General features: G+C 54.9%; 2 protein-coding genes and 1 long non-coding RNA gene across 9 annotated transcripts; 1 reads left to right on the top strand and 2 right to left on the bottom strand.

Annotated features, from left to right (window-relative positions):
- Positions 1-383: 383 nt before the first annotated feature.
- On the bottom strand, positions 384-12,187 carry SELENOV (selenoprotein V). 7 transcript variants are annotated; one of them, XR_013354146.1, is made up of 8 exons: positions 10,710-12,187; positions 9,283-9,307; positions 9,083-9,136; positions 8,902-8,976; positions 8,686-8,759; positions 3,632-3,677; positions 3,354-3,510; positions 384-2,078 (listed from the first exon to the last, which is right to left on the bottom strand). XR_013354146.1 is itself a non-coding variant. In XM_077852007.1 (8 exons), the coding sequence occupies exons 1-8, from the start codon at positions 12,092-12,094 to the stop codon at positions 1,671-1,673; spliced, it is 1,797 nt and encodes a 598-aa protein (XP_077708133.1). In that variant the 5' UTR covers positions 12,095-12,187; the 3' UTR covers positions 384-1,670. The 7 variants fall into 7 exon arrangements, 4 of the variants coding, with proteins under 4 accessions (XP_077708133.1, XP_077708156.1, XP_077708142.1 ...); XM_077852007.1 differs by having other exon boundaries at positions 384-1,766; positions 3,354-3,395; XM_077852030.1 differs by having other exon boundaries at positions 3,354-3,395.
- On the top strand, positions 11,441-15,404 carry LOC144286061 (uncharacterized). The gene is made up of 2 exons (XR_013354160.1): positions 11,441-12,620; positions 13,461-15,404. It is a non-coding gene; the product is annotated as an uncharacterized LOC144286061 (long non-coding RNA).
- On the bottom strand, positions 12,354-27,262 carry DLL3 (delta like canonical Notch ligand 3). Its single transcript, XM_077852066.1, has 9 exons — positions 26,877-27,262; positions 26,482-26,763; positions 25,575-25,629; positions 24,265-24,507; positions 23,029-23,243; positions 21,909-22,131; positions 20,471-21,062; positions 20,151-20,235; positions 12,354-12,674 (listed from the first exon to the last, which is right to left on the bottom strand). Exons 1-9 carry the CDS (start codon positions 26,943-26,945, stop codon positions 12,654-12,656), a joined length of 1,785 nt encoding a protein of 594 aa, XP_077708192.1. The 5' UTR covers positions 26,946-27,262; the 3' UTR covers positions 12,354-12,653.
- Between the last annotated feature and the right edge of the window lie 492 nt (positions 27,263-27,754).

The following is a 27,754-nucleotide window of genomic DNA, read 5'->3' on the forward strand; positions in this document are numbered from 1 at the left end:
TTAGGGGGTCCCTGGGTGGCTCGGCAGTTTAGCACCTGCCTTTGGCTCAGGGCGTGATCCTGGGGTCCCAGATCAGGTCCCGCATCGGGCTCCCTGCATGGAGCCTGCTTCTCTCTCTGCCTGTGTCTCTGCCTCTGTGTGTGTGTGTGTGTGTGTGTGTGTGTGTCTCATGAATAAACAAAATATTTTTTAAAAAGTAAATATTTTATTAAAGTACTTACTACCTTACTATGAAATCTTACATTTATCTTATGACATAGTAAAAAAACAAAAACCCTACAGTTGAACCTTCTGGCTCACCCATTGCTCTAACTCGTGCATCACATCCTCCCAATCCTGGGGCATTTGTTATGATTCAGGTTTGACAGTGTGTGACAGAGACCCAAAATAGCAGCATCTTAAACAAGAAAGCTTACTTTTCCCTCCTGTAACGGTCCATTTCTGGCAACTCCACCAAAGGATCCCAAGCCCCTTCCCTATTGTTGCTCCATCCTCCCAACTCCACCCCCATGGAATGTTCCCTGTCTCATACCAAGATGGCGCACCATCAAATTCCACATTCAATACAGAAGGTTGGATGGCACCCCTTCTCTTACGAGCACAACCCCAAAACTGCACATATCACTTCTGATCACTTCCTATCATTCAAACTTGGTCCTGTGGCCACACCTAGTGGCAAAGGAGGCTGGGAACTGTAGTCTTCCTCTGGGGGCTATCTGGGAGTAAGGGAGGAGAGATACGGAGGGACACCTAGTGGTCTCTGCCACAACTGGGATGGCCAAGTCTTTGTCTTCATTTTGTGGCTGGAGACACCAAGCTTGGAGGGCTGATGTCACCAGAAAGGGATAAATCAATGGACGGGGGGGCATCCTCTGTACCGTAGCCCAAGACCAGGGCTTTTACCAGCTGAGAAAAGCTAACATCTTGGGGCACCTGGGTGGCTCAGCAGTTGTGCCTGCCTCCGGCTTAGGGCTTGATCCTGGGCTCCTGGGATCGAGTCCCGCATCGGGTTCCCTGCGTGGAGCCTGCTTCTCCCTCTGCCTGTGTCTCTGCCTCTCTCTGTGTGTTCTCATAAATAAATAAAATCTTAAGAAAGCTAGTAGCTCATCTCTGGTGCAGGGAAAGGCACACAAATGAAGGTGGGGAAATAGATTGGACAAACAAGGGCCATGAAGGTGTCTCTCACGGTTGTCACTTCGTGTCTGCGTGTGGGGTTGTGGACAGCATGAGAATGTTCTGAATTTACTGAAGCACCAGTCCTGGGCTCCGCAGACACACGGCCCCCGGATTCTCTGCTTACAGGAGCTGGGCAGGACTTCTGTTCTTTCAAGCAGATAAATACACCCTAAGAGATTTAACCTTCACATGGCTCCTGTGCATCTTCCGAGATTTTCACATATTTAACTTGTTGACTCTTTTCAACAGCCCTAGGAGCTAAGTGCTATTATGTTCCCCATTTTACAGATGGAGCCACTGAGGCACAGGGAGAGCCATGGAGAGCCATGCCAGAGCCAGGAAGTGGCAAAGCCAGGATTCAAATCCAGGCAGGGATTTGGCTCCAGGGTCTGTGCTTTTAACTGGTCGGTTTTAGGGTTTTCCGGTCTGCCCATGAGCTGCACCTGCTAATTGCTGCCGGGAACAGAGTCCAGACTCAGGAGAGGTGCAGAGCTTCACTGTGGAAGTCCGGGCGGCGTGTCCGACCTCCCTCCAGCCGCCGCCACGGCAGCCACTGTGCTGGGGCAGATCCTGTTCCATCCTGTTCCATCCTGTTCATTGGAGCCAAACCCCGTGCTGAGCCCAACCGTGAGGTTTCCCCTTCTCCCCTCCACCCGCCCACCATTCCCTCCCCGGGAGGAGGACAGACCCGCCCAGGCGGCAGGGGAGTTTGAAGTGTTTGAAAAGGTGATCTGACATGGAGAGTGGGTGGGATGGGGGGGGGGGTTGGAGGGAGAGAAACATGTCCGTGTTCTTTCTCCTCTGTGCCCAGAAAGGTGATGGCTTGGGGGATGAGGCCAGGCTGCAGGAAATTGTGAGCATTATCAATGAGGAGATCGGGAGAAGGAGCAGGAGCCGGCAACCTGGAGGGGAGGCCAGGGAGGTGAGGTTGAGGGGGTGCAGAGGGGCAGGGGGCAGGGCACTGTCCTGGCATCACAGCAGAAGACTGGGGGCGGGGGGGGTGCTTCCTTGTTCAACCTTCTTCCGTCTACAATACACACATAATGGGTAGAGATGCAACAATGAAACAGTGTGTGTGAGCCCCAAAGCCCCAGATGGGGGGCCCCAAAGCCAACACTTCTTTTCATGGCAGAAAAGAAATATAGGGGACACCTGGGTGGCTCAGGGGTTGGGCATCTGCCTTTGGCTCAGGTCGTGATCCCGGAGTCCTGGGATCGAGTCCCACATCCGGCTCTGCTCTGCAGGCAGCCTGCTTCTCCCTCTGCCTCTGCCTCTGCCTCTGCCTCTCTCTCCCTCTCTCTCTTTTCTCTGTCACTCATGAATAAATCAATAAAATCTTTAAAAAATAAAAAAAGAAATCCAGAAAGACTGGGTCTCTGATGGCATCGCTGGACAGCCAGCCAGCTCCAGCCCCTCTTACCAGTTCATAAGGAAAACAACTGATTTGTCCTATTGGGTGAGCCACTGGTGGTCTGGCTTGCTGTCACTTGCAGAGAGGAGCACCCCAACTGAAACCTACTTATTCTGTGCCAGGCCTTGGGAATTCCACGATTAAATAGTGGTGTGGGGATCCCTGGGTGGCGCAGCAGTTTGGCGCCTGCCTTTGGCCCAGGGCGCGATCCTGGAGACCCGGGATCGAATCCCACGTCGGGCTCCCGGTGCATGGAGCCTGCTTCTCCCTCTGCCTCTGTCTCTGCCTCTCTATGTGTGTGTGTGTGTGTGTGTGTGTGACTATCATGAATAAAAAAAAAAAAAAATAGTGGTGTGATGCCCACTTTACAGAGGAGGAAACTAAGGCTCCCAGAGGTGGTGTCCCTTATTGGAGGTCACAGTAATTAGGCAGCAAAGGTCTGACTCCCACACCTTGCAGTGACCTCTTGGCACGTGCCCAGTGACCCCATGGCACCAGTGCAGAGTGGGGGGCCCATCCCTGTCCCATAAATCCACAAGTGGCCCTCCACCCTCCCCGTCCTGGTCGCCGAGACGCCTCCCAACATTGGGGTTCGAGAATGCGGGCTCCAGGGTATAAAGAAGTTTGGGACGTCGAGGGTTTGACACCTGCCACAACCCCCATTTCTGTCCCACCCCCTAAAAGAATACCACTAAGACTAGAAATTTTCCAAATGTATCCCAAGCCAGGGATGGGAAATGGAGAAGCTGCCAAGGGAGAAACGGACCTGAGAGCACGAGGAGTTGAGGCCAGATGACAGGGTGCAAACCTGGGGAGCAACAGGGCAAGGCTTCTCTTCACAGCTGCCCCTGCTCCCCGCCACCATCACCCAGTCCAGGCCGCTGGCGATGCTGGGAGCCCAGGAGCAGGCGACGGCCACACACCTGGGGGGACGGGGTGCCAACACTAGACGCGGGCAGCCCAGGATGCAGGGGGGCAGACTGTATGTATTTCCCTGTCCCCCTCCCCGACCCGCCCCAGCCCCAGCCCCCATCAGAGAAGGACCTGACTTGGCAACATTTCAGCCCTTCTCGGCATCCCGCTGAGGCTCCTGAAATGGAGAAAGAGAAATTTTTCTGAGATACAATAAATAGTGGTTATTTAAAATAACGACACCATCAAAAACAGCCTTTATGTTGGGGTTTCCTATGCGTCAGGCACCGTCCTAACACTCCCCCCTTGAGTCTCCTTGCCATTTCTCAATACACAGGACACAGTCCTACCACAGGCCCTTTGTACTTGCTGCTCCCTCTGCCTGGAATACTTTCCGCCAGATAGCCGCACGGTCCCACCCCTTACTTCTTTCAAGTGTTTAAAAGATTTTTTTTTTTCTGTTATTGAGTGAGAGAGAGCACGAGTGGGGGAAGGGAGGGGCCGAGGGAGAAGCAGACTCCCTGCTGAGGGGGGAGCCCATATGGGGCTGGATCCCAGGACCCCGGTATCACAACCTGAGCCGAAGGCAGACGCTCAACCCGCTGAGCCACCCAGGCACCCCCTCAAGTGTTTAAATACCCTCTTCCCCAAAAGGTCTTCCCTGACCACCCAATCTCGGATTGCAAAGAACTCCCAGCACCCGCCCGCTCCTTTCTTGCTTTCTTCTCTTCTCACTCCTTATTTTTATCTTCCGTCTGCCTGGCGTCTTGTTGGTTGTCCGTCCCCACCACTAGACTACCAGCTTCACTAGGGCCGAGGTCCTATCGTCCCCACCACCTAGAACACACACAGTAGGTTCTCAGCAAGTGTTTGTTGGGTAGAATGAAATCCAAGAAGGTAAAGGCCCCCGTAGTTTCTGCTTTACAGAGGAGGTCCCCGAGGCAGAGAGAGGTGACAGCCTTAAGTCACACAGCCAATAAATAGCAGAGCTGGGACTGAAGCCACACGGCACTGACTTAGCCATTATCCACCCTCCGGATTTGCCATGTCCATCAGGTGTACTATGTTCCCTTGGGCCTCAGTGATTGGTTCAGGGATGAACATGTGACCTAATCCAGGCCAGTGGGAACGAAGTTTTTTTTATGATTTTTTTTTCTTTCTTTCTTTGTTTTCCAATGGGAACTTTCTTCAGGATTTATGCCACCAGGAGGAGGAGCCAGTCTGAGAATAAAGTTGGCCCAGGGGAAAAAACAGAACACAGAGTAAGGGAGGATCAGATTCCCAATGACTATGTTTTGGTGCCTGGATCAAGTTATGCCTGAAGCTGCAGGAAGCCTCTAGATTTTTATTCTCATGAGCCGATTTTTTTCTCTTAAGCCAATTTGAACTGGTTTCTCTGCTTCAGTAAAAACAGTCACGACTTATTCCAATAACAACAGTCATCACTTACTGAAGAAGGGTTTTGACAGGTCTTTAATTCACAACATCTAATATCATTTGCTTCAGCCTTGTGTGGCTGGTGGATCCAGGGTTTGAACCTAAGTCGCTGTGCCCCTGGAAGCTGCATGCACAACCACTATAGTATTCTGCTTATTGGCAGATGTGAGACACAGGCCTCTCCTCTGCCTGCCCTGCCCCCACCCCAGCATGGCTGCTTGAACAAAGACCTAGTCAGAGCCTGGCACATAATAGGGGTCCAAACCCTGTTTGTAATTTAAAAAAAGGAGGGGGGGGGCAGCCCAGGTGACTCAGCAGTTTAGAGCCGCCTTCGGCCCAGGGCCTGATCCTGGAGTCCTGGGATGGAGTCCCACGTTGTCGGGCTCCCTGCATGGAGCCTGCTTCTCCCTCTGCCTGTGTCTCTGCCTCTCTCTCTCTGTGAGTCTCATGAATAAATAAAATCTTAAAACAACAACAACAACTAACATACAATGTGGACATTGTCTGGATCCTGATTCTCAAACCACCTCTAAAAAGATATTTTTTTAATTTTTTTTAAGATTATTTATTTATTTATTCAGAGAGAGAGAGAGGCAGAGACACAGGCAGAGGGAGAAGCAGGTTCCATGCAGGGAGCCCGACGAGGGACTCAATCCTGGGTCTCCAGGATCACACCCCCGGCTGCAGGCAGCGCTAAACTGCTGCGCCACTGGGGCTGCCCTAAAAAGATATTTTTGAGACACTTGAGTAGTATTAGATGACATTAAAATTTTTTTAATTTGTTTAAATTTTGAGGGGCTGGCTCACTTGATATAGAATGCAACTCTTGGTCTCAGTGTCATGAGTGCAGGCCCCATGTTGGGCAGGAAACCTACCTAAAAATAAATAAAATAGGGCAGCCCGGGTGTCTTAGCAGTTCAGCGCTGCCTTGGGCCCAGGGTGTGATCCTGGGGACCCAGGATCGAGTCCCGCGTCGGGCTCCCTGCATGGAACCTGCTTCTCCCTCCCGTGTCTCTGCCTCTCTCTCTCTCTCTTTGTGTCTCTAATGAATGAATGAATCAATCAATCAATAAATAAATAAATAAATAATAAATATAGGGCACCTGGGGGTATCAGTTGGTTAAGCATCTACCCTTGGCTCAGGTCATGATTCCAGGGTGCTGGGATCGAGCCCTACACCAGGCTCCCTGCTTGGCAGGAGCCTGCTTCTCCCTCTCCCTCTGCCTAATGTCCCTGATTGTGTTCTCTCTCTCTATCAAATAACTAACTAAAATCTTTTAAATTAATTTTAACTAATTAATTGATTTAACTTTAATAAAGAAATTAATTTAATTTTTTAAAATAAATTTTTATTTATTTATGATAGTCACACACAGAGAGAGAGAAAGAGGCAGAGACACAGGCAGAGGGAGAAGCAGGCTCCATGCACCGGGAGCCCGACGTGGGAGTCGATCCAGGGTCTCCAGGATCACGCCCCGGGCCAAAGGCAGGCGCCAAACCGCAGAGCCACCCAGGGATCCCAGAAAATAATTTAATTAATTAAAGTTTCTATTGGGTGTGAGAATGGCTTTGTACTTCTGTTTTATTTCATTTTTTTATTTATTCATGAGAGACACAGGCAGAGGGAGAAGCAGGCTCCATGGAGGGAGCCCGACACAGGACTCGATCCCATGTCTCCAAGAGCATGTCCCGGCAAAGGCAGTGCTCAACCGCTGAGCCACCAGGGCTGCCCCTGTACTTCTGTTTTAAAAACTTATTCATTAGGGATCCCTGGGTGGCTCAGCGGTTGAGCGTCTGCCTTCAGCTTAGGGTGTGATCCTGGGGTCCCAGGATCGAGTCCCACATCAGGCTCCCTGCATGGAGCCTGCTTCTCCCTCTGCCTGTGTCTCTCGTGAATAAATAAATAAAATATTTTTTAAAAACTTACTAGAGATACATACCGAAGTATTTACAGGTGGAATAACGTGAGGTTGGAATATATCTTCATACTACCATCACACACACACACACACACACACACACAAAAGCAGGGAGGAAAACAGTGGAGAGTGTAGGTTGATAATAGACCTGGTTGGTGAGTACGTGGAACTCATTATACTCATCTCTGAACTAGTGTATATGTCTAAAATTTTCCAACAAATATGTTTAAAACCATTATCACCTCCATTTATGTAAGAAGTCTAGAAAATGAGAAGTCTAGAAAATGAGAAGTCTAGAAATGAGCCTGGGTGGCTCAGTCAGTTAAGTGTCTTGCTCAGCTCAAGTCATGATTTCAGGTCCTGGGGTCAGGGCCCCATGTCTGGCTACCTGCGCAGCGGGGAGCTGGCTTGTCCCTCTCCCTCTGCTCCTCCCCCTGCTTGTTCTCTCCCTCTCTCTTAAATAAATAAAATGTTTTTTAAAAAAATCAAAAAATCCAGAAAATGTAGGGGTATCTGGGGTGCCTGGTGGTTTCACAGGTACATTCATATGTTAAAACTCATCAACATACTATCTCTTACACATCACTTGTACCCCAAAAAGGTGAAAACTTTTTATAAAAAATAGATATACAACAGATAAAGTATTAAATGAGTAATGGCTTGAAAATGTGTATATAGTAAATGGGTTTTTTGTTTGTTTTATTTTAAAAGATTTTATTTATTTATTTGAGAGAGAGAGAAAGCACACAGAGAGAGGAAGACTCAGACTCCCCACTGAGCAGAGAGCCTGATGGGGGGCTCGATCCCAGGACTCTGGGATCATGACCTGGGCGGAGGAAGACAGATGCTCAACTGACTGAGCCACCCAGGGACCCCTATAGTAAGTGGTTTCTAAAATCCAGTATCTGGGGGGGAAAAATCCACTATCTGGGGCCCCTGGCTGGCTCAGTCAGAAGAGCATGTGACCCTTGACCTCAGGGTTGTGAGTTGGAGCTCACGTTGGGTGTAGGGATTATGTACATAAATTTTAAAAATTAATAAACATTTAAAAATAAAAATCCAGGTCAGCCCGGGTGGCTTAGCAGTTTAGCGCCGCCTTCAGCCCAGGGCCTGATCTTGGAGACCTGGGATTGAGTCCCACGTTGGGCTCCCTGCATGGCGCCTGCTTCTCCCTCTGCCTCTCTTTCTCTCTCATGAGTAAATAGATAAAAACCCCAAAAAATTTTTTTGAATAAAAAATAAATAAAAACCCAAAAGAAATTACTGTGCATATGCTTTAATACCTTAAAACAACATTAGCAACGGAACTTTCTGAGTCCTATATCTGCACTGTCCAATCCAGTAGCCACATGTGGCCAGTGTGACTAATAACTGAGTTTTTACTGTATTCCATTTTAATTAACTGTAAATTGCAGAGCTCCGGGCTGCTATGGATAGTACAGCTTTACAATTAAAAGCAAGCAAGCAAGAAGAAAGAAAGAAAGGAAAGAAAGAAAGAAAGAAAGAAAGAAAGAAAGAAAGAAAGAAAAAAGTCTAGAGCTCTTTTGAAAAAAAAGTTAGCTGACATCCACCGACCCACGTAAATTTATTACATTATGAGGCATCTTGTGGAAGCATCTCAACAAACCCATTTTACAGAAGACACAACTTCAGAAAAGGGTATAGATGACTTGCCCTGATCTGAACTGGGAGGATGGGCTGAGCCAGGACTGGGACTAGGGTGCCCTTGACTCCAAGCCAGTGCCCTGCCTCGTGCCCTCCCCGCCACCCCCTCTGCTCCCCCCACCTCACCTCCCTCACCTCTCCTCCAGCTTGCCATTTGCCTGCTACCTTTTCCTGACCTCCTCCTCGATAACATTCATAATCTTCTGCAGCCTGGCCTCATCCACAAAACCATCACCTTTCTGGGCACGGAGGGAAAAGAGCACGGACATGTTTGTCTCCCCCACCCACCTAGCCACCCACCCTCACCCTCACCCTCACCCCCACCCCCAGGGATGCCAGCAAGGCCCTCCTTCCCTGTCTGGAACCCTTGCTCAGAATCACCTTCTTTGAATGGACCAGTTTTCCATCCACAAACACTTCAAACTCCCCTGTAGCCTGGGCAGCTCTCTCCTCCTCCTGGGGAGGGAATATTGGGGGTTGAAGGGCAGTGAGAGCTCCCCCCAAGCCCCTGGGTTCTCGGACCCCTGACCATCCCCCTCCTCCGGGCCACGGGCACACTCACAAAGAGTAGACAGTTTGGAAATTGCTGTTCCAGACTTTTTTTCAGTAGAATGTACTGCAGAGAGGAAACGAGATCATGGAGTCATGGGATCCCAGGATCATGGGGTCCCAGGTCTTGGGGAGAGGGGGAAACAGTACCTCCTTCCAGATTCATGTCGTATACTCCCACCCCCACCCCCTCCAAAGTCAAAAACTACTTACCCGAAGGCCATAGCTTCAGAGGCCGCTGGAGGCCGAGGGTAAGAGCAGGGAGGGCGGAGAGAGATGGAGGGAAGACACTGCATCAGGATCTCCTCAAGCCCAGAGGGAACACACGAGTCCAATCCCGTCCCTCCCCTGCTTGGAACCCTCTCGTCGTGCCAGCTCAAGCAGGGAAAACGCCAGTCCTCTGCATGGTCCATGAGCCCCCACGGGATCCACCCCATCTCCGCCACTCTCCCCAGGCCCACCGTGCTCCAGCCACAGGGACCTCGGAGCTCCTCCTCCAATACTCCAGGCAGGCCTGCCTCAGGGCCTTTGCACTGCCTGCTCCCGCTGCAGAATGCTCTTTCCCGGGTATCCTTCTCGCCCCTCCTTCAAATCTTTGCTCATACATCACCTTCTCAGGGAGGCCTTCCTGACCACCCCAGTTACAATTGTGACCCTCCCCATGCCTTCTGCCATTAGCACTGATCGCCTTCTAAGATGCCAGATAGTTACTGGGTGTCATATTTATTGTTCATTCCCGTCCCCTACACACCAGAATGTGAGTGCCACAAGGACAAAGATTGTCTGTCTTACTCACTGCTATGTCCCTGGTGCCGAGGACAGGGCCTGGCACAAGGTAGGTGCATAATAAATGAATGAATTAGTGAATTCATGAATCCATGGAGTCAGGGATAGAGCTAGGAAGGAGAAGGCAGAGAAAGGGGGCGGGGGGAGATGAGGAAACATGGGGAGAAGGAGAAAGAGACACACACAACATGGAACACTGAGTTGGGGAGAGAGAGCTGGAGAGATGGCCTGGGCAGACAGAAGCAGGGGTGGGGGTAGGGGGGTGCGGGAGGAGTGAGGTTGGGAGAGAGGAGGGGAGAGGAGGGGACGTTTTACGCAGGAGAGAGGCACGGGGATTGCAGGGAAAAACAAGCCCCCCCCCCCCCCCCGCTGTTACTGTCAGCGCTGGGATCAGCAGTGAGAACAGAAGCCACCTTCCCTCGACCTCTGCGCTCGGGCTCCCCTCCCTCGGGCTACTCGGCCCCTCCCGCCGCCCCAGCTCTTTCTTCACCCAGAGGCTTCCTTCTCACCGCGCGGAGAGGCCCTCCCCAGGGGCCAGCCTGAAATCACCCCGCCCGCGTCCTCCGGGGCGCAGCTCTGCGTCTGCAATGCGCCCCCCAGCGTGGGCTGCGGGGAAGGCGGGCGGCTCCGCTCCGCGCTCGGCCCCGCACAGGCCTGGCCCAGGGCGGCCGCGCGCTCCGGGAGGGAAAAGGGAATGAGCGTGAATGAGCGCGGCTCAGAGCAGGGATGCGAAGCCACAGATCTCTGGCCCCGCTTCCAACCTGGGACCGGCGACTCCCTCGCCTCCCCCTCCCAGAAGCCCCCGCGCCGCGCCGCTCCCCCAGGAGGCAGGGGCGGACGCGGACGGCCCTCACCAGTAGATCACTCGGACCGCGATCTTGTCCACCGAGCAGCTCTCGCCGACGGGGGCGAAGGTGTTGGTGGACGTGGCTAAGGCGGTGGCCGCGAAGGGGTCGGTCCCCGGGATGGGCACCCGAACGGATTCCGAGGTGGAATCGGTCAACTTGGTGGCCGAGGAGTCTGCCCTCGAGGTGGACCCAAGGGTGGGCCCCAGGAAATCAGTGGCCGGTGGAGTGAGGTCAGGAAGGGGCTCTTGGGTGGACCCGAACCCATTTGTGACCGATGGGAGGGGCTTCACGCTCGGCGTGGGCGAAAGATCCTGGTGGGGCGACGCCGTCGTGGGCTCCGAGGCAGGTTCTGGGGGCGGTTCCAGGGGCAGGGCCGAGCTCCCGAAGGATTCCGAGGCAGGGGCCGCGGCCGCGGCCTCGACCTCCCCCGGGGATGAAATTGGGGTTGGGGTCCGGGCCGGAGTCGGGGTCCAGATCTGAGTAGGCGTCCGGGCCGGAATGGGGGCCCGGACCTGGGTCGGCATCTGCAGGGGAGTCGGGGTCCGGATCCGGGTTGGAGTTCGGACGGCAGTCCGGATTGCGAGCGGGGTCGGGGTCGGGACGGGAGTCGGGGTCCGGGCGGAGGTCGGAAGGGGGGCCGGGGGCCGGGCCAGGGTCGGGACGGGAGTCGGGGTTCGGGGCGGGGTCGGAAGGGGGGCCGGGGGCCGGGCCAGGGTCGGGACGGGAGTCGGGGTCCGGGCGGAGGTCGGAAGGGGGGCCGGGGGCCGGGCCAGGGTCGGGCCAGAAGTCGGGGTTCGGGGCGGGGTCGGCATCTGGATGGGATTCGGAGTCTGGACGGGAGTTGGGGTCCGGGCGTAGGTCTGAATGGGAGTCGGGGTCCGGGGCTGGGTTGGGACAGGAACTGGGGCTCGGGGTGGGGTCAGCATCTGGACCGGATTCGGGGTCCACGCCGAGGCCGGGGTCTGGACGGGAGTCAGGGTCCGGGCCAAAGTCGGGATGGGAGTCGGGCCTCCAGCCGGGGTCGGCGTCTGGACCGGATTCGGGATTCGGGCCGAGGTTGAGGTCTGGACGGGAGTCGGAGTCCGAGCCAGAGTTGGCATGGGAGTCGGAGTTTGGGCCGGGCTGGTCATCTGGACGGGATTCGGGGTCCTGGCCGGAGCTGGGGTCTGGACGGAAGTCGGAGCCCGGGAGGAGGTCGGAATCAGGACAGGATTCAGGGTCCGGACCGAGGTCGGAATCTGGGCGGGATGTGGGGTCCGGGCAGGAGTGGAGGAGGCCCGGGCAGGCGTTGGGGTCCGGACAGGGATCGAGGTCCTGACGGGGGTCGAAGCCCGGACCCAGGCCAAGACCCGGGCCGAGGTGCGGGGTGGGGCCCTCGCCTGGTTGTTCATGGGGGGCAGGGGCCCCGGGGTAACGGGGGTTGGGATCCCCGCCGGGTCCTCCTTCCTCCGGCAGGGAGAGCCTCACTCACACCAGGGTTCTAAAATGGAAGGTGACCACAAGGGGGCACTGTGACATCGTGTTCCACCCGGTGCTCAGGTTCCATTGCTCTGGGCCGGGGAGGCGGTGGGAGGGACCTCTAGGTCTCACCCAAAAATTCCCATCCCTAAAACCCCACCTCCGAGGTAAGAAGCAGAGATGTCTCCAGTGTTCTCACTGTCGCTAACATTCACATGTTCAGTATATATTTCTTGAGTGCCTGCCGTGTGCACGGTCCTGTCCTGCGAGATTCTGAGGTCAGAGTCCTCATCAGCAAAGGCCCGGTCCCGTGATTAGGTTCCCAGCCCAATGACGGAAACATACCTATCACCAAACGACGGACAGCGCAGCCTGGTGGGGGCTGGAGGAGGGGAGGCAAGAGGCAGAGGGATCAGAGATGCGGTGATGGAGGCACAGTAATCTACAGGATCCCAAAAGGTGCTCCAACCAGCCTGGGGCAGAGAGGGCTCTCTAAAGGGGTAACCGGGTTATCTGGAGAAAAAGAAACATAATAGTAAAAAACAACAACAACGACAACAACAAAAAACAGAGTTTACAATTACACACTGTTAAGTGCTACACATATAACCACAGCTAGTAAGCGGCACAGCCAGGATTCAGATGGACACTGTCAGGCTCAAGTCCTGGCACTTGCACCACTTGGCCCCATCGCACTGGGAGCTCCTTCATGGGGACTTGTCTTGTGCACTGCTGAATCCCCAGCTCCTAGAACAAGGCCTGGCATGTTCACAGGAGGTGCTTCCTAGATATTTGTCTTTTCAAAGTTTACCAGTCACACGAAATTGGAAAAATAGTACAGAGAATCCTGTATAATTTCCACCCAGCTTGAAAGCTGATAATAACATCAGATGTAACCATGGTGCGTTGCCAAAACCAGGACTCCGGCATTGCTCCAATACCATTAGGTCAGGTACAGAACTTATTTTGAATCATACAAGAGTTTCTTTTTTTTTTTTTTTAAGATTTTATTTATTTGGGGGAGAGGGAGAGACAGAGCCAGAGAGAGCAGGGGAAGGGGCACAGGGAGAGGGAGAAGCAGACTCCCTGCTCCCTGGGAGCAAGATGTGGGGCTCGCTCGAAGGACCCTGAGATCATGACCTGAGCCAAAGGCAGAGGCTTAACTGCTTAGCTGACTGAACCCCCCCCTTGTGTCCCATGGATGTTTTTTTTTTTTCGTTTTTTTTGTTTTTGTTTTTTAATTTAAATCTAAATTTAGTTTCCATGGAAGGAAACTAAACTTTTTTTTTTTTTTTTAAGATTTTATACTTATTCATGAGAGACAGAGAAAGGCAGAGGGAGAAGCAGGCTCCCTGCTGGAAGCCCGACGACTAGGGACTCGACCCTGGACTTCAGGATCACGCCCTGAGCCGAAGGCAAGGCACTCAACTGCTGAACCACCCAGGTATCCCGAGTCCCAACTCTTGATCTGAGCTTGGGTCATGACCTTGGGGTCCTGGACCAAGCCCCAGGTCAGGGTCCAGGCTCATCAGGGAGTGTCCTTAGGATTCTCCCTATGCCCCTCTCCCACTACTCACTCACGTGCACTCTCTCCCTCCCTCTCTTTCTCTAAAATAAATAAATCTAAAAAAAGGAAGAGTTATGACCTACTGCGCTTTGTGAGCTCTGAGCACTTCCTGTGTTAACCCTTGGGCCTGTGCCTCAAACATATAAAGATCATGAGAGGGGATGCCTGGGTGGCTCAGTGGTTGAGCATCTGCCTTTGGCTCAGATTGTGATCCCAGAGTCCAAGGATCGAGTCCCGCATTGGGCTTCCTGCGAGGAGCCTGCTTCTCTCTCTGCCTATGTCTCTGCCTCTGTGTGTGTGTGTGTGTGTGTCTCACGAATAAATAAATCTTAAAAAAAAAAATCATGAGACACACCGAATTTCCTGCATGATGCTAAGCAAGTTTCTACCCCTCTTTGGGCTACAGTTTGCCCAGTCTGTGAAATGGGCTTTTCTCTGCCAGCGTCATATTGAGAGCTAACACTTACTGAGCATGTTATCTGCGGCCTCTGATAGAAAATGCTTTGTGCACATTTAAGACATTTCTCCGAGGCTCTGTTCCTTTTCCGGCTCTTTCCCTCTAGTTCAGATTGCACAACCTCTTTTACTCTTATCTTCAAGCTTGAGAATTCTTTCTTCTGACTGTTCAAATCTATTACTGAGCCCCTCCAGAGAATTTTGCATTTTAGATATTGTACTTTTCAACTCCAGAATTTCCATCCGATTCTTTTTTAAATAACACCTGCCTGTCCGTTGGTGTTCTCGATTCAGTGCTTGTACTTCCGTTACTCACGGTTGCCTGTCCCTCTCCAAACATGTTTGCAGCGGCTACTGGGTTTTTGGTTTTGGTTTGGTTTGAAAGGCTCCATGCCCAGTGTGAGCCCAACACAGGGCTTGAACCCACCACCCAGAGATCAAGACTTGAGCTGAGATCAAGAGTCTGAGCCACCCAGGCATCCCTGAGGAGGCTACTTTGAAGGCTTGGTCTGTTCATCCCAAGGTCTGGTCACTCTCTGGGACAGTTTCTGTTGCCTCCCTCCCCTTCCTCCATTATATGGGTCTTATTTTCCAGTTTCTTCACCTTGCTCATTTTTTTGTTGTCGGCAACTGGACATTTCAGATAGCAAACAAGTGTAGAGCCAGGGTGGGAGGCGCAAGGCCTTAGATACGCCCAGGCATCCTGGGCTGGTGGGTTTGGGCAGGTTTTCTGGGTCTTTCTCTGACCTTGCTTGGCTAGTAGGCTCCACCAATCATCAGCTGTTGCTCTACTGGTCTCATAATTTCAACACGGCGGGGAGATTGATCCAATCAAATTAGGGATCCTTAGAAGGGTTACTTCCCAAGCTCCCCAAGTAGGTTTAAGATTAGTTCTGACCCAGGGAGGGCTCTTGCCAGCTGCCTCTTTCCCTGGATCTCTGGCAAAGTAGCCAGAATCAATCAGTCTCCTTCCTCTGGCCTTCCACCACAACCTCCGCTGTTTCCGAGGCAACTTTAGCCTTGAACTTCTCCATACTCTGTCGTGAAGAGAGCCACGGAAAGACATGGAGCTCTCTGCTCCGCAGCCTGCTTCTCCTGCAGACAAAATCTCTGAGCAGGAGGATGGTTGGGGTTGGGAGGATGGTTGACTTTGCTCAGAGGGACCCCACTTTAGGAGGGGAGTCCTAACTGGGGTGAGGCGGCAGCCCCAGATCTCCTAGCTTGCCCTTTAAAAAAAAAAGATCTTTTTTTTTTTTAAATCTTTAAAAAAATACTTCATTTATTCATGAGAGATACAGAGAGAGAGAGGCAGAGATGCAGGCAGAGGGAGAAGCAGGCTCCATGCAGGGAGCCTAACGTGGGACTCGATCCCGGGTCTCCAGGATCACACCCTGGGCCGAAGGAAGGCACTAAACGCTGAGCCACCCAAGATGCTCCCCCGCCCCCCACAAAAAAAAAAATCTTATTTAGGGATGCCTGGGTGGCTCAGCAGTTGAGCATCTACCTTAGGCTCAGGACATGATCCTGGGATCGAGTCCCACATTGCACTCCCCGTGAGGAGGCTGCTTCTCCCTCTATGTCTCTGCCTGTGTCTCTCATGAATAAATAAAATCTTTTAAAAAGATCTTATTTTTTTGAAAGAGAAAGAGCATAAGCAGTGGGGAGGGGCAAAGGGAGAGGGAGAAACAGCCTCCCCGCTGAGCAGGGAGCCCGACTCAAGGACCCTGGGATCATGCCCTGAACTAAAGGCAGAAGTTTAAATGACTGAACCACCCAGGTGCCCCCTGGCTTGCTTTCTTGATGTGAAACTACTGCCCTGGGAGTCGCAGAGGGGCAACCAGGGCCCCAGTATTTTTAGCCATACCATGACCAAAATACAGCCCCAAAAGTATGGGCTGGGCTGAAGATGGGCGCTCCCACCTCGTGGCTGTGCTCCCCCAGAACTCAGCCTCAGCAACATGTAGTTGGGGGCAGGATGAGAAAGGCTGACACCCTGTCCTACCCCTTCCCAGGATAGCCCTCCAACTGGGAGTTGGGAGCTGGGGGCAGAGAGGGAGCCCAGTCAGGAATGGGAGGGAGTTTTGTGGAGCTGCGGGGGGAGGGGGGAGGGGGGCCGTGGTGATGGTGGGAGCGCTGGGGAGGGAAGAAGAGGGTCTTGATTCACCCATCACTGATTCTCCCTGTGTTCACCAAATTTTTAGTAGATTTTTTTAAAGATTTTATTTATTTATTCATGCGAGACACAGTAAGAGAGAGAGGCAGAGACACAGGCAGAGGGAGAAGCAGGCTCCATGCAGGGAGCCCGACGTGGGACTCGATCCCAGGACTCCAGGATCACACCCTGGGCCTAAGGCAGGCGCCAAACTGCTGAGCCACCAGGCGTCCCGATTTTCTTGAATAAATGTTTATTAATTTGCTATGTGCCCTCTGGATCATTCCCAGAAGCTTCAAATGGTTGGTTTGTCATTTTGTTTTTATAACTTCCACCAGTGTGCCAGCAGGCAGGTCCGCCGAGGTCCTTCCATGCCAGAAGTGGAACTCCATATAGTCCGTTTTTAAAACACAAATGGTAGCACCCTATGGGTTCTTCTGTACCTTCTACTTTCCCCATTGGACAAAATCTATCAAAGATAATTTCATATTAGCATGTCTACAGCATTTTTAAGGGTTGTGAAATATCCTGCTTATAAATGGCCCCAAATTAAAATAACCAGTCCCTTCTTATCAGACATTTAGATTGTTTACGGCCTTTGGCTGTTACAAACCACTGCACTACAGAGAGCTTTGTGCTCAAGTCAAAGTTTACACATAAAGTCCTAGACCTGAGACCATTAGATCTAAAGGAAGGTGAATTTTTTTCTCACGTTAGAAGTTATATTAAATTACTTTCTTGATGTTTTATTTTGTGATACCTTATAAACATCAGGGTGTTGCAGGCAGCCAACATAGCTGCATTTTTTTTTGTTTTTTTTTTCTTAAAGATTTTATTTATTTATTCATGAGAGACACACACAGACACAGAGAGAGAGAGAGAGAGAGGGGCAGAGACATAGGCAGAGGGAGAAGCAGGCTCCTCAAGGGGTGTCCAATGTGGGACTTGATCCCAGGACTCCGAGATCACACCGAAGGCAGATGCTCAACCCCTGAGCCACCCAGGCGTCCCTGCATTTTGGTTTTTAGAAACAGGGAAGCGTAACACGGATCTACAAAAATCCTACAAGCTGGGGATCCCTGGGTGGCTTGGCAGTTTAGCTCCTGCCTTCGGCCTAGGGCATGGTCCTGGAGTCCTGGGATCAACTCCCACATCCAGCTCCCTCTGCCTGTGTCTCTGCCTCTCTCTCTGTGTGTCTCTCATGAATAAATAAATAAAATCTTTAAAAAAAAATCCTACAAGCTCTTTAGCACAAAGGCATCATGCAGGATGACTGCACCCCAAACCCCACACTGTCTTTGCAGTAGTTACTTCAAACTCTCTGAGCCTAAATTTCTCTTCTGTAAAATGAAACTTTTTTTTTTTTTTAAGATTTTATTCGGGGATCCCTGGGTGGCTCAGTGGTTTAGCGCCTGCCTTTGGCCCAGGGCATAATCCTGGAGTCCCAGGGTCAAGTCCCACATGGGCCTCCCAGCATGGAGCCCGCTTCTCCCTCCTCCTGTGTCTCCCTCCTCCTGTGTCTCTCTCCGCCTCTCTATCATAAATAAATAAATAAATAAATAAATAAATAAATAAATATCTTAAAAAATAAATAAAAGATTTTATTTATTTATTCATTCAAGACACAGAGAGGCAGAGATATAGGCAGAGAGAGAAGCAGGCTCTTCTCCCTCCCACCCTCCCTGAAGGGAGGCCAATGGGGGACTCATCCCTGGACTCCCAGCCCTGAGCCAAAGGCAGCAGCTCAACCACTGAGCCACCCAGGCATCCCAAAATGGATTCTTTCCACTCTGACTGGTTCTGTTGTGTTAAAAAAAGAAAGCACAGGCTTGGGGAGCCTGGCTGGCTGTTGGTGGAACATGCAACATTTGCTCTTGGGGCTGTGAGTTCGAGCCCCACACTGGGATGTAGAGATTACTTAAAAAATAATATCTTAAAAAAAGAAAGGGACAGGGATCCCTGGGTGGCTCAGTGGTTTGGTGCCTGCCTTTGGCCCAGGGCGCGATCCTGGAGTCCCGGGATTGAGTCCCGAGTCGGGCTCCCCGCATGGAGCCTGCTTCTCCCTCCTCCTGTGTCTCTGCCTCTCTCTCTCTATCATGGATAATAAACAAACAAACAAACAAACAAATAAATAAAATGGGACACCTGGGTGGCTCAGTGGTTAGGCGTCTGTCCTCCCCTCGAGGTGTGATTCCAGAGTTCTGATATGAGTCCCACACTGGGCTCCCTGTGGGGAGCCTGCTTCTCCCTCTGCCTGTCTCTGCCTCTCTCTCTCTCTCTCTCTGTGACTATCATAAATAAATAAATAAATAAAAATAAATAAATAAATAAATAAATAAATAAATAAATAGCCCAGGCACAAAATGGCATCACTTAGGCTGTCACCAAACTGGGACTTAATACTTAACTTAATTGCAGTTTCAAGTTCACTCAAAAACATGTCTCAACAGGCCAGTCAGGAATTCTCTGGTCAGCACCAATGATGGAATCCATCACATGGACCCCTTCCATCCCCCCAAAAATGAGGTAACTCCCCAATAAGACTCCAGCCCTTCCTGAAGGTGACCTTCCCTGGAACAACCCTTCCTTTTCTCTTTTGCTTATTTTCTCATCCCACCCTCCTTCCTATAAAAACCTTCTATTTTATACACTTCTCCCAGCTCCCCTCTACTCACCAGACAGGGTGCTGACCAATTATGAATCACTTAATGAAGCCAATTAACTCATCAAATTTATTGAGTTTTTGTTCTTGTAATAGTTGGTTTGCCGGCCCAATGCAATACCCAATGCAATACTCGTATCTATTAACAAACCTAGAATTTGGGAGAGGGAGAGACACTGCTTTACCCATCCATGTGCCCCACTTGATTTGGATAGGCTGACTGGCCTTACTTCCCACCACACACTAGACAACCAAGCCTGGCCAATCATAATAAACCTTTCTGCCTGGTCCGTAATCCTGGTCCCTAATCCTGGTCCCTCAAGGCCATGTGACAAGCCAGAGTCAAAGGAAGCCTCATTTAAATCAACCAAGTTATTCCCAGACACAACTGGGGAAGAGGTACTGAAGGTACCTGAATGCAGCCCTGCTGAAGCTACCCCTACCACAAGATCTTTCATTTTTGTGAACTATTAAATTCTCCTACTTAAGCCTCTTTGAAGTGTTTCTGCTCCCTCCAGCAAAGTCCTAGTCTTCTCAGGACACAGTATCTCCCCGCTCCGTCCCAACCTAAGTCCAAAGCACTCAGCCCAAGGACTCAAAGCTGATACAAAATATGAACCTTTATAGATGTCTCTGGAGAGATGGAGAGAGGAAAAAATAGGATTTAAATAACCATTATGTACAACGCCCCAAGGGAAAGTTCTCCCGGCCACCCCCTCCGGCTCCAAGGTGTCTGAGGCAGAGACTGGGCACCACCAGGTAAACAGAAAACTATCCAGGTTCTGTCTCCAGGCGCTGATGGAGAAGGGGCAGGTCAGGCCTAGAAATGAAATAAGTAGGAGGCATTAGAAAGGGCTGCCCCCGTGCCTCCTCTCCCGCTCCCCAGTGAGTGCGAAACAGCGGCGCTCGGGCTGCGGCTCTCCCCACCGAGACCTCTAGAAGCCCTTACGGTCTTCCAAAGAGAAGAGGGAAATAGCTCCAAAGGACAGCAAGAGGGCTGCAAGACAGAACCCCATTAAGCCTCAAGGACGTCCCAGAGACTCCACCCTCCTCCTTCGTGCAGACGGGAGGAAAGGGGGGCTGCGGGAAACGCAGGGGCCGCCTCCGCCCAGCGCCCCCACAGTGTGCGGAGAAGGCAGAGGGGGTAGTTACCTCCCGGGCGTAGACGGAAGGGGCGGGTATGACGTAAATGGCCCGCGAGTCTCCATCTTCAGGGTGATTCCAATCCTCGGGCTGGCTGCGGGAGGAAAAGCCTCAGGCCCAGGCCCTTCGTCTTCTCAGATGTGGATTTGCCCCCCACCCCCACCCCCACCCCCGCCCCGCCACGGAGAGAACCCGAAGCCTCCTAGGGGCGCCGTGGGAAGAGGCCGGGAGCAGAGGAAAGGAAGGGACCGGGCGGGAAGGCCTAACGAGGCGGGCGGCACCTGCAGTCCGGGGCCCACGAGGCAGCCGGGACACGCGCGGCCGCTCACCTCGGCCCGGCGGCCGCGCCGTCCTGCGCTCTGCGGTTGTTGAGGGCGTCGGGCAGCGCGTGCGCCGACGGCTCCGGGGTCCCCGCCAGCAGGCGAGGCCCAGGGTCCCGGCCCGGGCCGCGGCGCCGCACGTGGACCAGCAAGAGCGCGGCGCCGGCCAGCCCCGCGGCCACCAGCAGCCCCAAAGCCGGAGGCAGAAGGAAGCGCTGCGGGTCCCCCGGCCGCAGGCCCGGCCTCGCCGCGGGCAGCGCCCCCGCGCCGTCGTCCGCGCCGTCGGGGTGAACCGCGAACTCGCAGCGCGCGCCCATGTAGCCGGGCGCGCAGGCGCAGACGAGGCCGGAGAAGTGGGCGTAGCAGCGGCCGCCGTGGGCGCAGGGGCGCGCGGCGCACGGGTCGGCGCGCTCGCGGCAGTCGCGGCCGCCGAAGCCCAGCGCGCAGGAGCAGCGGCGCGCGCCGCCGCCCTCCAGGCACGTGCCGCCGTTGGCGCAGGCGCGGCCGGCGCAGTCGTCCAGGTCGTGCTCGCAGCGCGGCCCCGCGAAGCCGGCGCGGCAGCGGCAGCGCAGGGCGCGGCCCAGGTCCAGGCAGAGCCCGCCTGCGGGGAAGGGGCGGGGGCGGCGGCGGCGTCAGGGACCCTCGGCTCTGCCCGCCGGGCCTCGGGGTCCCCGCCGCCGCCTCCAGGGCCAGCCCCTGGGAGTGGCCGGAGCGCCCGCGCGCCCAGTCTTGGATGGAGGCCGCGCTCCGGATCTCCCTTTATCTCCCGCCGTCGGCCTTCTCTCGCAGCGGCCCCTGCCCGTGCCTTGTGCCCCTCGCTCCTGGCCTCCCCTTCTTTTCACCGTGTCTCTCCCCAGCTCAGCCTTCAGGTCTCTGCTCGGATGCCCCCTCCTCCAGGAAGCCTTCCTGACTCTCCATCCCAGCCCCGCGCTCCCCCGTCCTAACCCTGACGGCTCTGGGTTTCAAGGACAAGCGTGGCTTCTCCTCTGGGCTGGTACCCCCTGAGGGCGCGGCCAGAGCTGCCCGGGTCACTGCCGTGTCCCTAGTACCACTCAGCCCAGAGTGCACGCCCCGTGTCTTGGAGAGAATTATTATTATTATTATTATAAGAATGCACTGAGCTGGGGCCCCCGGGTGGCTCAGTCAGCTAAGTGTCAGCCTCTGGCTCAGGTCATGATCTCCGGGTCCTGGGATCGCTACACCCAACATGGGGCTTGAACTTACAGCCCTGAGATCAAGAATCACATGCTCTCCCGACTGAGCCAGCCACGTGTCCCTGACTCAAGTATTTTTGAGATAGGGATACCACCTTGCCCAGAACAAACAGACTGGGCAGAGAGAGTCCCTTTCCCAGGCCACGGCCAGAGAAAGCACAGCCAGATTCCCACCCAGGACCGTGTGAGCCACTGACCATGCAGGGACCCCCACCCCGACCCCCACCCCTCACCGTTCCGGCATGGCTTCAGGCTGCACCGGTCCACTCTCTTCTCACAGTTGGAGCCTTGGAATCCGGGCGGGCAGTGGCAGACGTAGGCAGAGTCAGGGTCTGCGCCTCCCACACACAGGCCACCATTGAAGCAAGGTCCATCCGCACACGTCACCCCGCTCACCTCACACCGCAATCCATAGAACCCGCGGGGACAGGCGCATTCGAAGGATCCTGGGGTCTCCTGGGTGGCAGCAAGGGGACTTCAGCACAGGGTCTCCTGGGAGCAAAATCCCATCCCCCCTCCTACCTTGACCATGGAGGGCTGCTCCTGGTCCGGTCCTACCTCCCAGTCTTCAGGGGCCTCACCTGGGAAGTCCTGAAATCACTCGGCGTTTCTGGATCTGCCCATCCAACCCTGCAGAGGGGAAGCTCTGGGGGCCCGGAGAGATCCCATTCCCTCCTCTACACTTTTGCCCACAGATGCTCCCAGGCAGGTCTCCCCAATTCCGTCTGCATAGCCACCTCCTACCTCCAGGTCCTAGCCCTAAGCCCACCTCCTCCACGAAGCCTTCTCTGGATCTCCCTTTCTCAGGCCTTCCCCCTAACCTGAACCCTGTTTCTCGCTGTCCCTTAGCGGCAGTGTCCGGGAGCCCACGCTGGGCTCCACTTTATCCCAGTACACACCAGACTCATTCCCACTGCCACACTTTGGCTGACCCCAGGCCACTCACCTGGTCTACCCGCTCCACTGCCCCTCGGCCAAATTGGACTTGGGCCCCAGCCCTGGGCCCGTCTCCAGGAAGCCTTCTCTGATGCCCCCTCATCCTAAATTCCCACCCCCCCCCTTCCTTGCACCCTGAGTTGTCCTCAGGGTGCCCCCTCATTCCAGGGGCAGGGGTGGGGGACAGTTGGTAGCTACACCCACATGCCCACCCCTTTAGGTGCCACCCACTGCGTTGGCTCTTCCCAATCCCATTTCCTAATCCTACTTCAAGGCCCCAGATGAAGACTGGACACCTCCAGGAAGCCCTCCCCTGACAGCTGCCCCCAGCCCTCTCCAGGTTGTGATCTCAGGGAGCCCCAGACAGGGGGCCACCCGGAACTCCCTCAGGATGAGGTAGGAGGGGGTGATACTGACACTACAGCTGCCCCCGTTGGCACATGGGTTCCCATCACAGGGCCCGGGCCTGGGTACAAGGCATCCGGTGGTGGCAGAGGACGGGCCCCTGGGAGTGTGGCAGCTGCTGGAGACTGGGATGGTGCAGAGGGGCCCAGTCCAGCCCTCCAGGCATCGACATTCATTGGGCTGCTCACAGAAGCCGTGGTCTGGACTGCAGCCCGCTCGACATGCCGCTATGGGGGAAGGAGAGGCAGAGGGAAGAGTAATAGTGATGAGGGCAGCTCAGGAGGACAGGAATCAGAGAAGTTTCTGAGCACTTTGTGCACTGCTTTGTTTCATCCTTGTGACAACAACACCCACCCCCGGGCTAGATGGTATTGTGACCCCTCGGTTTCCACACAGGGAAACTGAGGCCTAGAGAGGCAGATGGGAAGTGGCAGATGGAGGATGTGAACCCAGGCCACTGAGCTCCAGAGTCTGTGCTCTTGGAAGGAGAATGGAGTGGGGTCCCCAGGGTCTGAGCTTGGCGAGAGCAGAATGAGAGAAGGCGATGAGGGTTCGGGGAGGGGCCCCTGGCCTTTCAAGCGAAATGGGAGGGTGTTGGCTTAGGGCAGGTTTGGGAGCATCTGGATAAGCCTGGGAGTCCTAGGGGCTTCCGTGGGATTCAGAAGTTTGGGGAGCGGTCTGAGGATCCAAGCTTTGGAAACCAGTGATATCTGGCCTGCAAGTTGCAGAGAAGGAGGATAAAGATCCCTTGGCAGGGGTAGGGGGTGGGGGGTGCGGGAACTGCAGTTTCCAAAGCTCCAGGGTGGGGGTGAGAAGGGCCCCAGCATGAGAAGAGTTTAAAGGGTCCTAGCATCTGGAAAGGGCTGTGGTCCTCTGTTAGAGGAACCCGGGGTGGGTCCCAGCATGGGAAATGGGTGTGGGGTTCCTAGGAAAGTGCCCTAGAAAGAGGGAAGGGGGCTGGAGTGCCCAGGCAGGGCTGGAGAGAAGTCTGGGCTCCTCAGTTTCCCCGAGGGGGCGGTAGCTGGACCGTGGGAGGGGGATGAGGACGGCGCAGGGGGCGAAGGGGGCTGGAGCGGGGCCTGGGGGGGCCTGGCCAGCGGGCAGCAGCTTTAGCTTCCCGGAGGGGGCGTCTGCGGACGCGGGCAGAGCACCCTGAGGCGGGGTACCCGGCTGCCTGCACAGCTAACCGGGCGGTGAGAGGCGGCCGAGCAAGGGCGGCGGGGGGGGGCGCTGGGACGCAGCACTCACGCGTGGCCTCGCACTCGTCCTCGAGCGGCGCGCAGGGGCGCAGTCCCGGACCGCACCGCGAGGGGGCGCTGCGGGGGCGGCAGAGGCGCGCGCACGCGGCCCCGACGGCGGGCGGCTCGCAGCGCGCGCGGTACGAGAAGCGCAGCTCCCAGGCGCCTGCGCGCTGCACATCCCGGGCCCACGGGCCCCCGGCCGCCAGGCGGCGCCGTCCGGCCACGCGCGCCAGCAGGCTCCAGGCGGGCCCTGCGGGGACAAGGGAGCGGGCTGGGGCGGCGGACTCGGGCGGTGCCCACGCAGCTTGCGCTCTGCCCTCTCCCTGCCCCTCTCAGCGAGGCCCCGACAGCGCCCAGAGGATGGCGGCCACCCCTTGGCGAGGCCGCGACCTCCCATAACGATGTCGCCGTCCCACTGGGACCCTGTGGCCCCCTATGGCCATCGCGATAACAGTCCTCCCCCAGAAACCGAAATACCCCCCACCTGCCCCAGAATCTTTTATATTAAAGTGGTAACGAGCCCCCTAAGACCCTGTGACATCCGAGATCTCTATGGCCAAGGGGCAACTCCAGTCCCTTGAAGGGAGGTCGTAACACGCCCAAACCGTGCCTCGGATCTTCCTATATCAAAACGGTGACAGAGACCCCAATTACCAGACCACAAATTACCCTTCTTGTCTGAAGCCTCGGATACCGAGAGAGTGGCACTTTATCCCCAGCAAAGCTGTCACACCCCGACACTGTGCCACAGGAGCTTTCTGTGCCTCAGTGGTCACAGACCTCCCGGCTGTGAGCTGTACATGGCACCCAAATCCCCTCAAGTTAAGAATAAAACCACCCCATCTCCCTCCCTGAAACCTTTGCTCAATATTGTCTCTGGGGAACCTGCGAACATCCCACAGGGCTCCTGGGACCTCTACGTGGACGTCATGACAGAGCTTTGAAAAGAAAACAGAAGTAACTGACATTGTACCCCAGCTTATCAAACTCAGATGGTGACAGTGCCGACCTGTGAGGTGCTATATCCTGCTCTGGTGGCTTCGATTCCAAGATAGGAAGAGTGTCCTTTGCCTGGTATCAGGCCAGAGACTCCTACGTCCGGCACAAGGACACTTCTACACTGACATGCCTAGAGTCCTGGGGCTACCAACACCCAGCACCGCACTCCGGGAGCTGTGAGGACATCACAGATGGGCAATCCCGTGAATGCTCCACCCCACAGACGGCCACGTGTCACTGTCGTGGACCTTACATCGGGCCCCAACTCCCTGGAGCCCCCACACTCCTCACTTCAGTCTGATGACTGAAGACACTCACCTCCAATCTGTTCTAACTCCTCTCTCCAGGTTTCGATGATAAGAGAGAAGGTGCCCTGGTTGGGTGAAGGAAGGAGAAGAAAGAACGGAAGACAGTGGTCAGGATGGGTGCTTGATGAAGGCCAGACTTTAGGGGGTGGTCATCATTCCAGGGACCAGGCAGACAAGGGACAATTCCCAGAGGGGCTGGCTCGGGGAAGGAAGGACAGTGTGGGCTTCCTCTATTGAGCACTTCCTGTGGGTAAACATTAAATTGGAGATACCTGGTTAAATCCCTCAAAGGGTTAAATCCCTTTATAAGGTACCAGGATGATCCCATTTTACAGATGGGGAAACTGAGGCTGGGACAGGGAAAGCCACCTTGCCCAAAGGACAGGGGTCTAGAATTCAAGCAAAGTTCTGTTCACCTGTCTGCTTCTGGGGTTGGGAGATGGGAGGTAGGAATTTGGGAGTAGAAGTCATGAATATGGGCCCCAACTGGAAGATGTGAGAAGGGATAAGGTGAGAGGAGATTGGGGTCCCAAAGACAAGCTGTGGCAAGGTCCCTAAGTGCAGAGAGATCTAAAGATAAAGATAAGGATTCCAGTGTTTCAGGATCCCCAGGGAACAGAGGAAGGGTTCTAAGAATTTGGGATTTACAGAGGGTGAGTTTGAGGTTCTGGGAACTTGGGGTCCCAAGCATGCAGGGTGGGGGTCAGAACATTTGGGATCCCCAAAGTGGAAGCTGGAGTCAGAAATTTGGGGTACCCTGTGGGTAGGATTCACGGGTCTAAGAATGTACGATGCTAGGTGATAGTTACTGGTTTGGGAATTTGGGGTCCCTGGGTGGGGGGCAAAGTTGGGCCATAGAAGTTGGAGGGTAGAAGGCCGGAGAGGTTTGGGTAAGGCCTCGGGCACGGGGTTCTCACCGGCCAGGCTTCCCGGAAGGGCACGCGCATGAAGCCGTCGGGCAGCGGCAGGTCGGGCGCCGGGGCTCCGGGCTGCGGGGTGTAGACCGGTCCGCGCGCGCTCAGGGCCGCTCCCAGGGCGCACGGAGCCTCGGCGGCCTCCTCGGAGACCCCTGGCTTCAGGCAGACCCGAAAGAAGAGGCGGCACGGGCCCTGCGCGCTGCAGGGGGACCGCGGCGCCCCGGGGCCTGGTCCCGGCCCGAAAGAGTGGATCTGCAGCTCGAAGACGCCTGCCGGCCGGGCCTGGGGCCGCAAAGGGGCACAGGATGAGGAGGCGCGCGGCCCAGGCGTCCCGTCCGCCCCGAGACCCCTGGGTCGCACCCCTTCCCTTCCTCCCTTTCCACTCCTGCTCTGACCTGGGGAAGGAAAATAAGCGCCAGGATCACCGTCCGGGACAGGAGCTGGGGCATCTGCGGGCTGACCATGGCCTTTCGGGGGTGCTGGAGCCGCAGCTGCTGGCTCCCCGGCCTTATATCTGAGCGGACGGCTCCGCCCCCTCGGGCAGCCGCCGGGCTCCGGGAGACCCTAGGGGAGGAGGTCGCAGGGGAAGGGGAGCGTGCTGGAGCACCCGTGAGATTGTGATGTGGGCACAGGCAATGTGCGTGTGTGATCTCGTGTGGCTCTGGCACGACTGTGTGTGGCTGAGGATGGGGTGGGGCCAGGGGGCCAGCGTGCGAGGTTATATATGATTTTAAGATCCGCGCCTGTGTGTGGTGTGAGCAGGCGCTCCGGGCTGGAGGCTGTGCCTGTGATTGTGTGTGCCTACAACTGTATGCGGTTAAGACGATTTGTGAGGTTGTAGGTAATTGTGTCGGGGGGGGGGGGGTACGCGTGTGCACCTGCATGGGAGGATGGAGGCGTCCGTGACTTCAGGATTGTGTTACTTTGGGGGTCCTGGATGCTTCTCTGTGCGTGGATGAGGAAGCCTGAGATCCTGGACCCCTGAGTGGAGTCATAGGAATCTCTAACTTTGTGGTCGGTGCAGGTACGTCTGGGTGTGTGTGTGTGTGTGTGTGTGTGTGTGTGTGTGTGTCGGGGTCTGTGTCAGCTGCGAATAACCGAGCGTGCGCGTGTGAAGATCAGGTGTGGGAGGTCCGTGGGTGTAGCCACGTGTGGGTACGATGAAGATCCGGGGTTCTTTGTGGCCCTCGTGTGTGTGTGGACGTGCGTGGTGCGTGCGCTCCCCGCCCGGAGACAAAGCCCGCACCGCGGCCCGCGGGCCTGGGGGAGGCGC

The sequence above is a fragment of the Canis aureus genome, chromosome 1 (genome assembly GCF_053574225.1).
Source record: "Canis aureus isolate CA01 chromosome 1, VMU_Caureus_v.1.0, whole genome shotgun sequence".
NCBI classification, from domain to species: domain Eukaryota; kingdom Metazoa; phylum Chordata; class Mammalia; order Carnivora; family Canidae; genus Canis; species Canis aureus.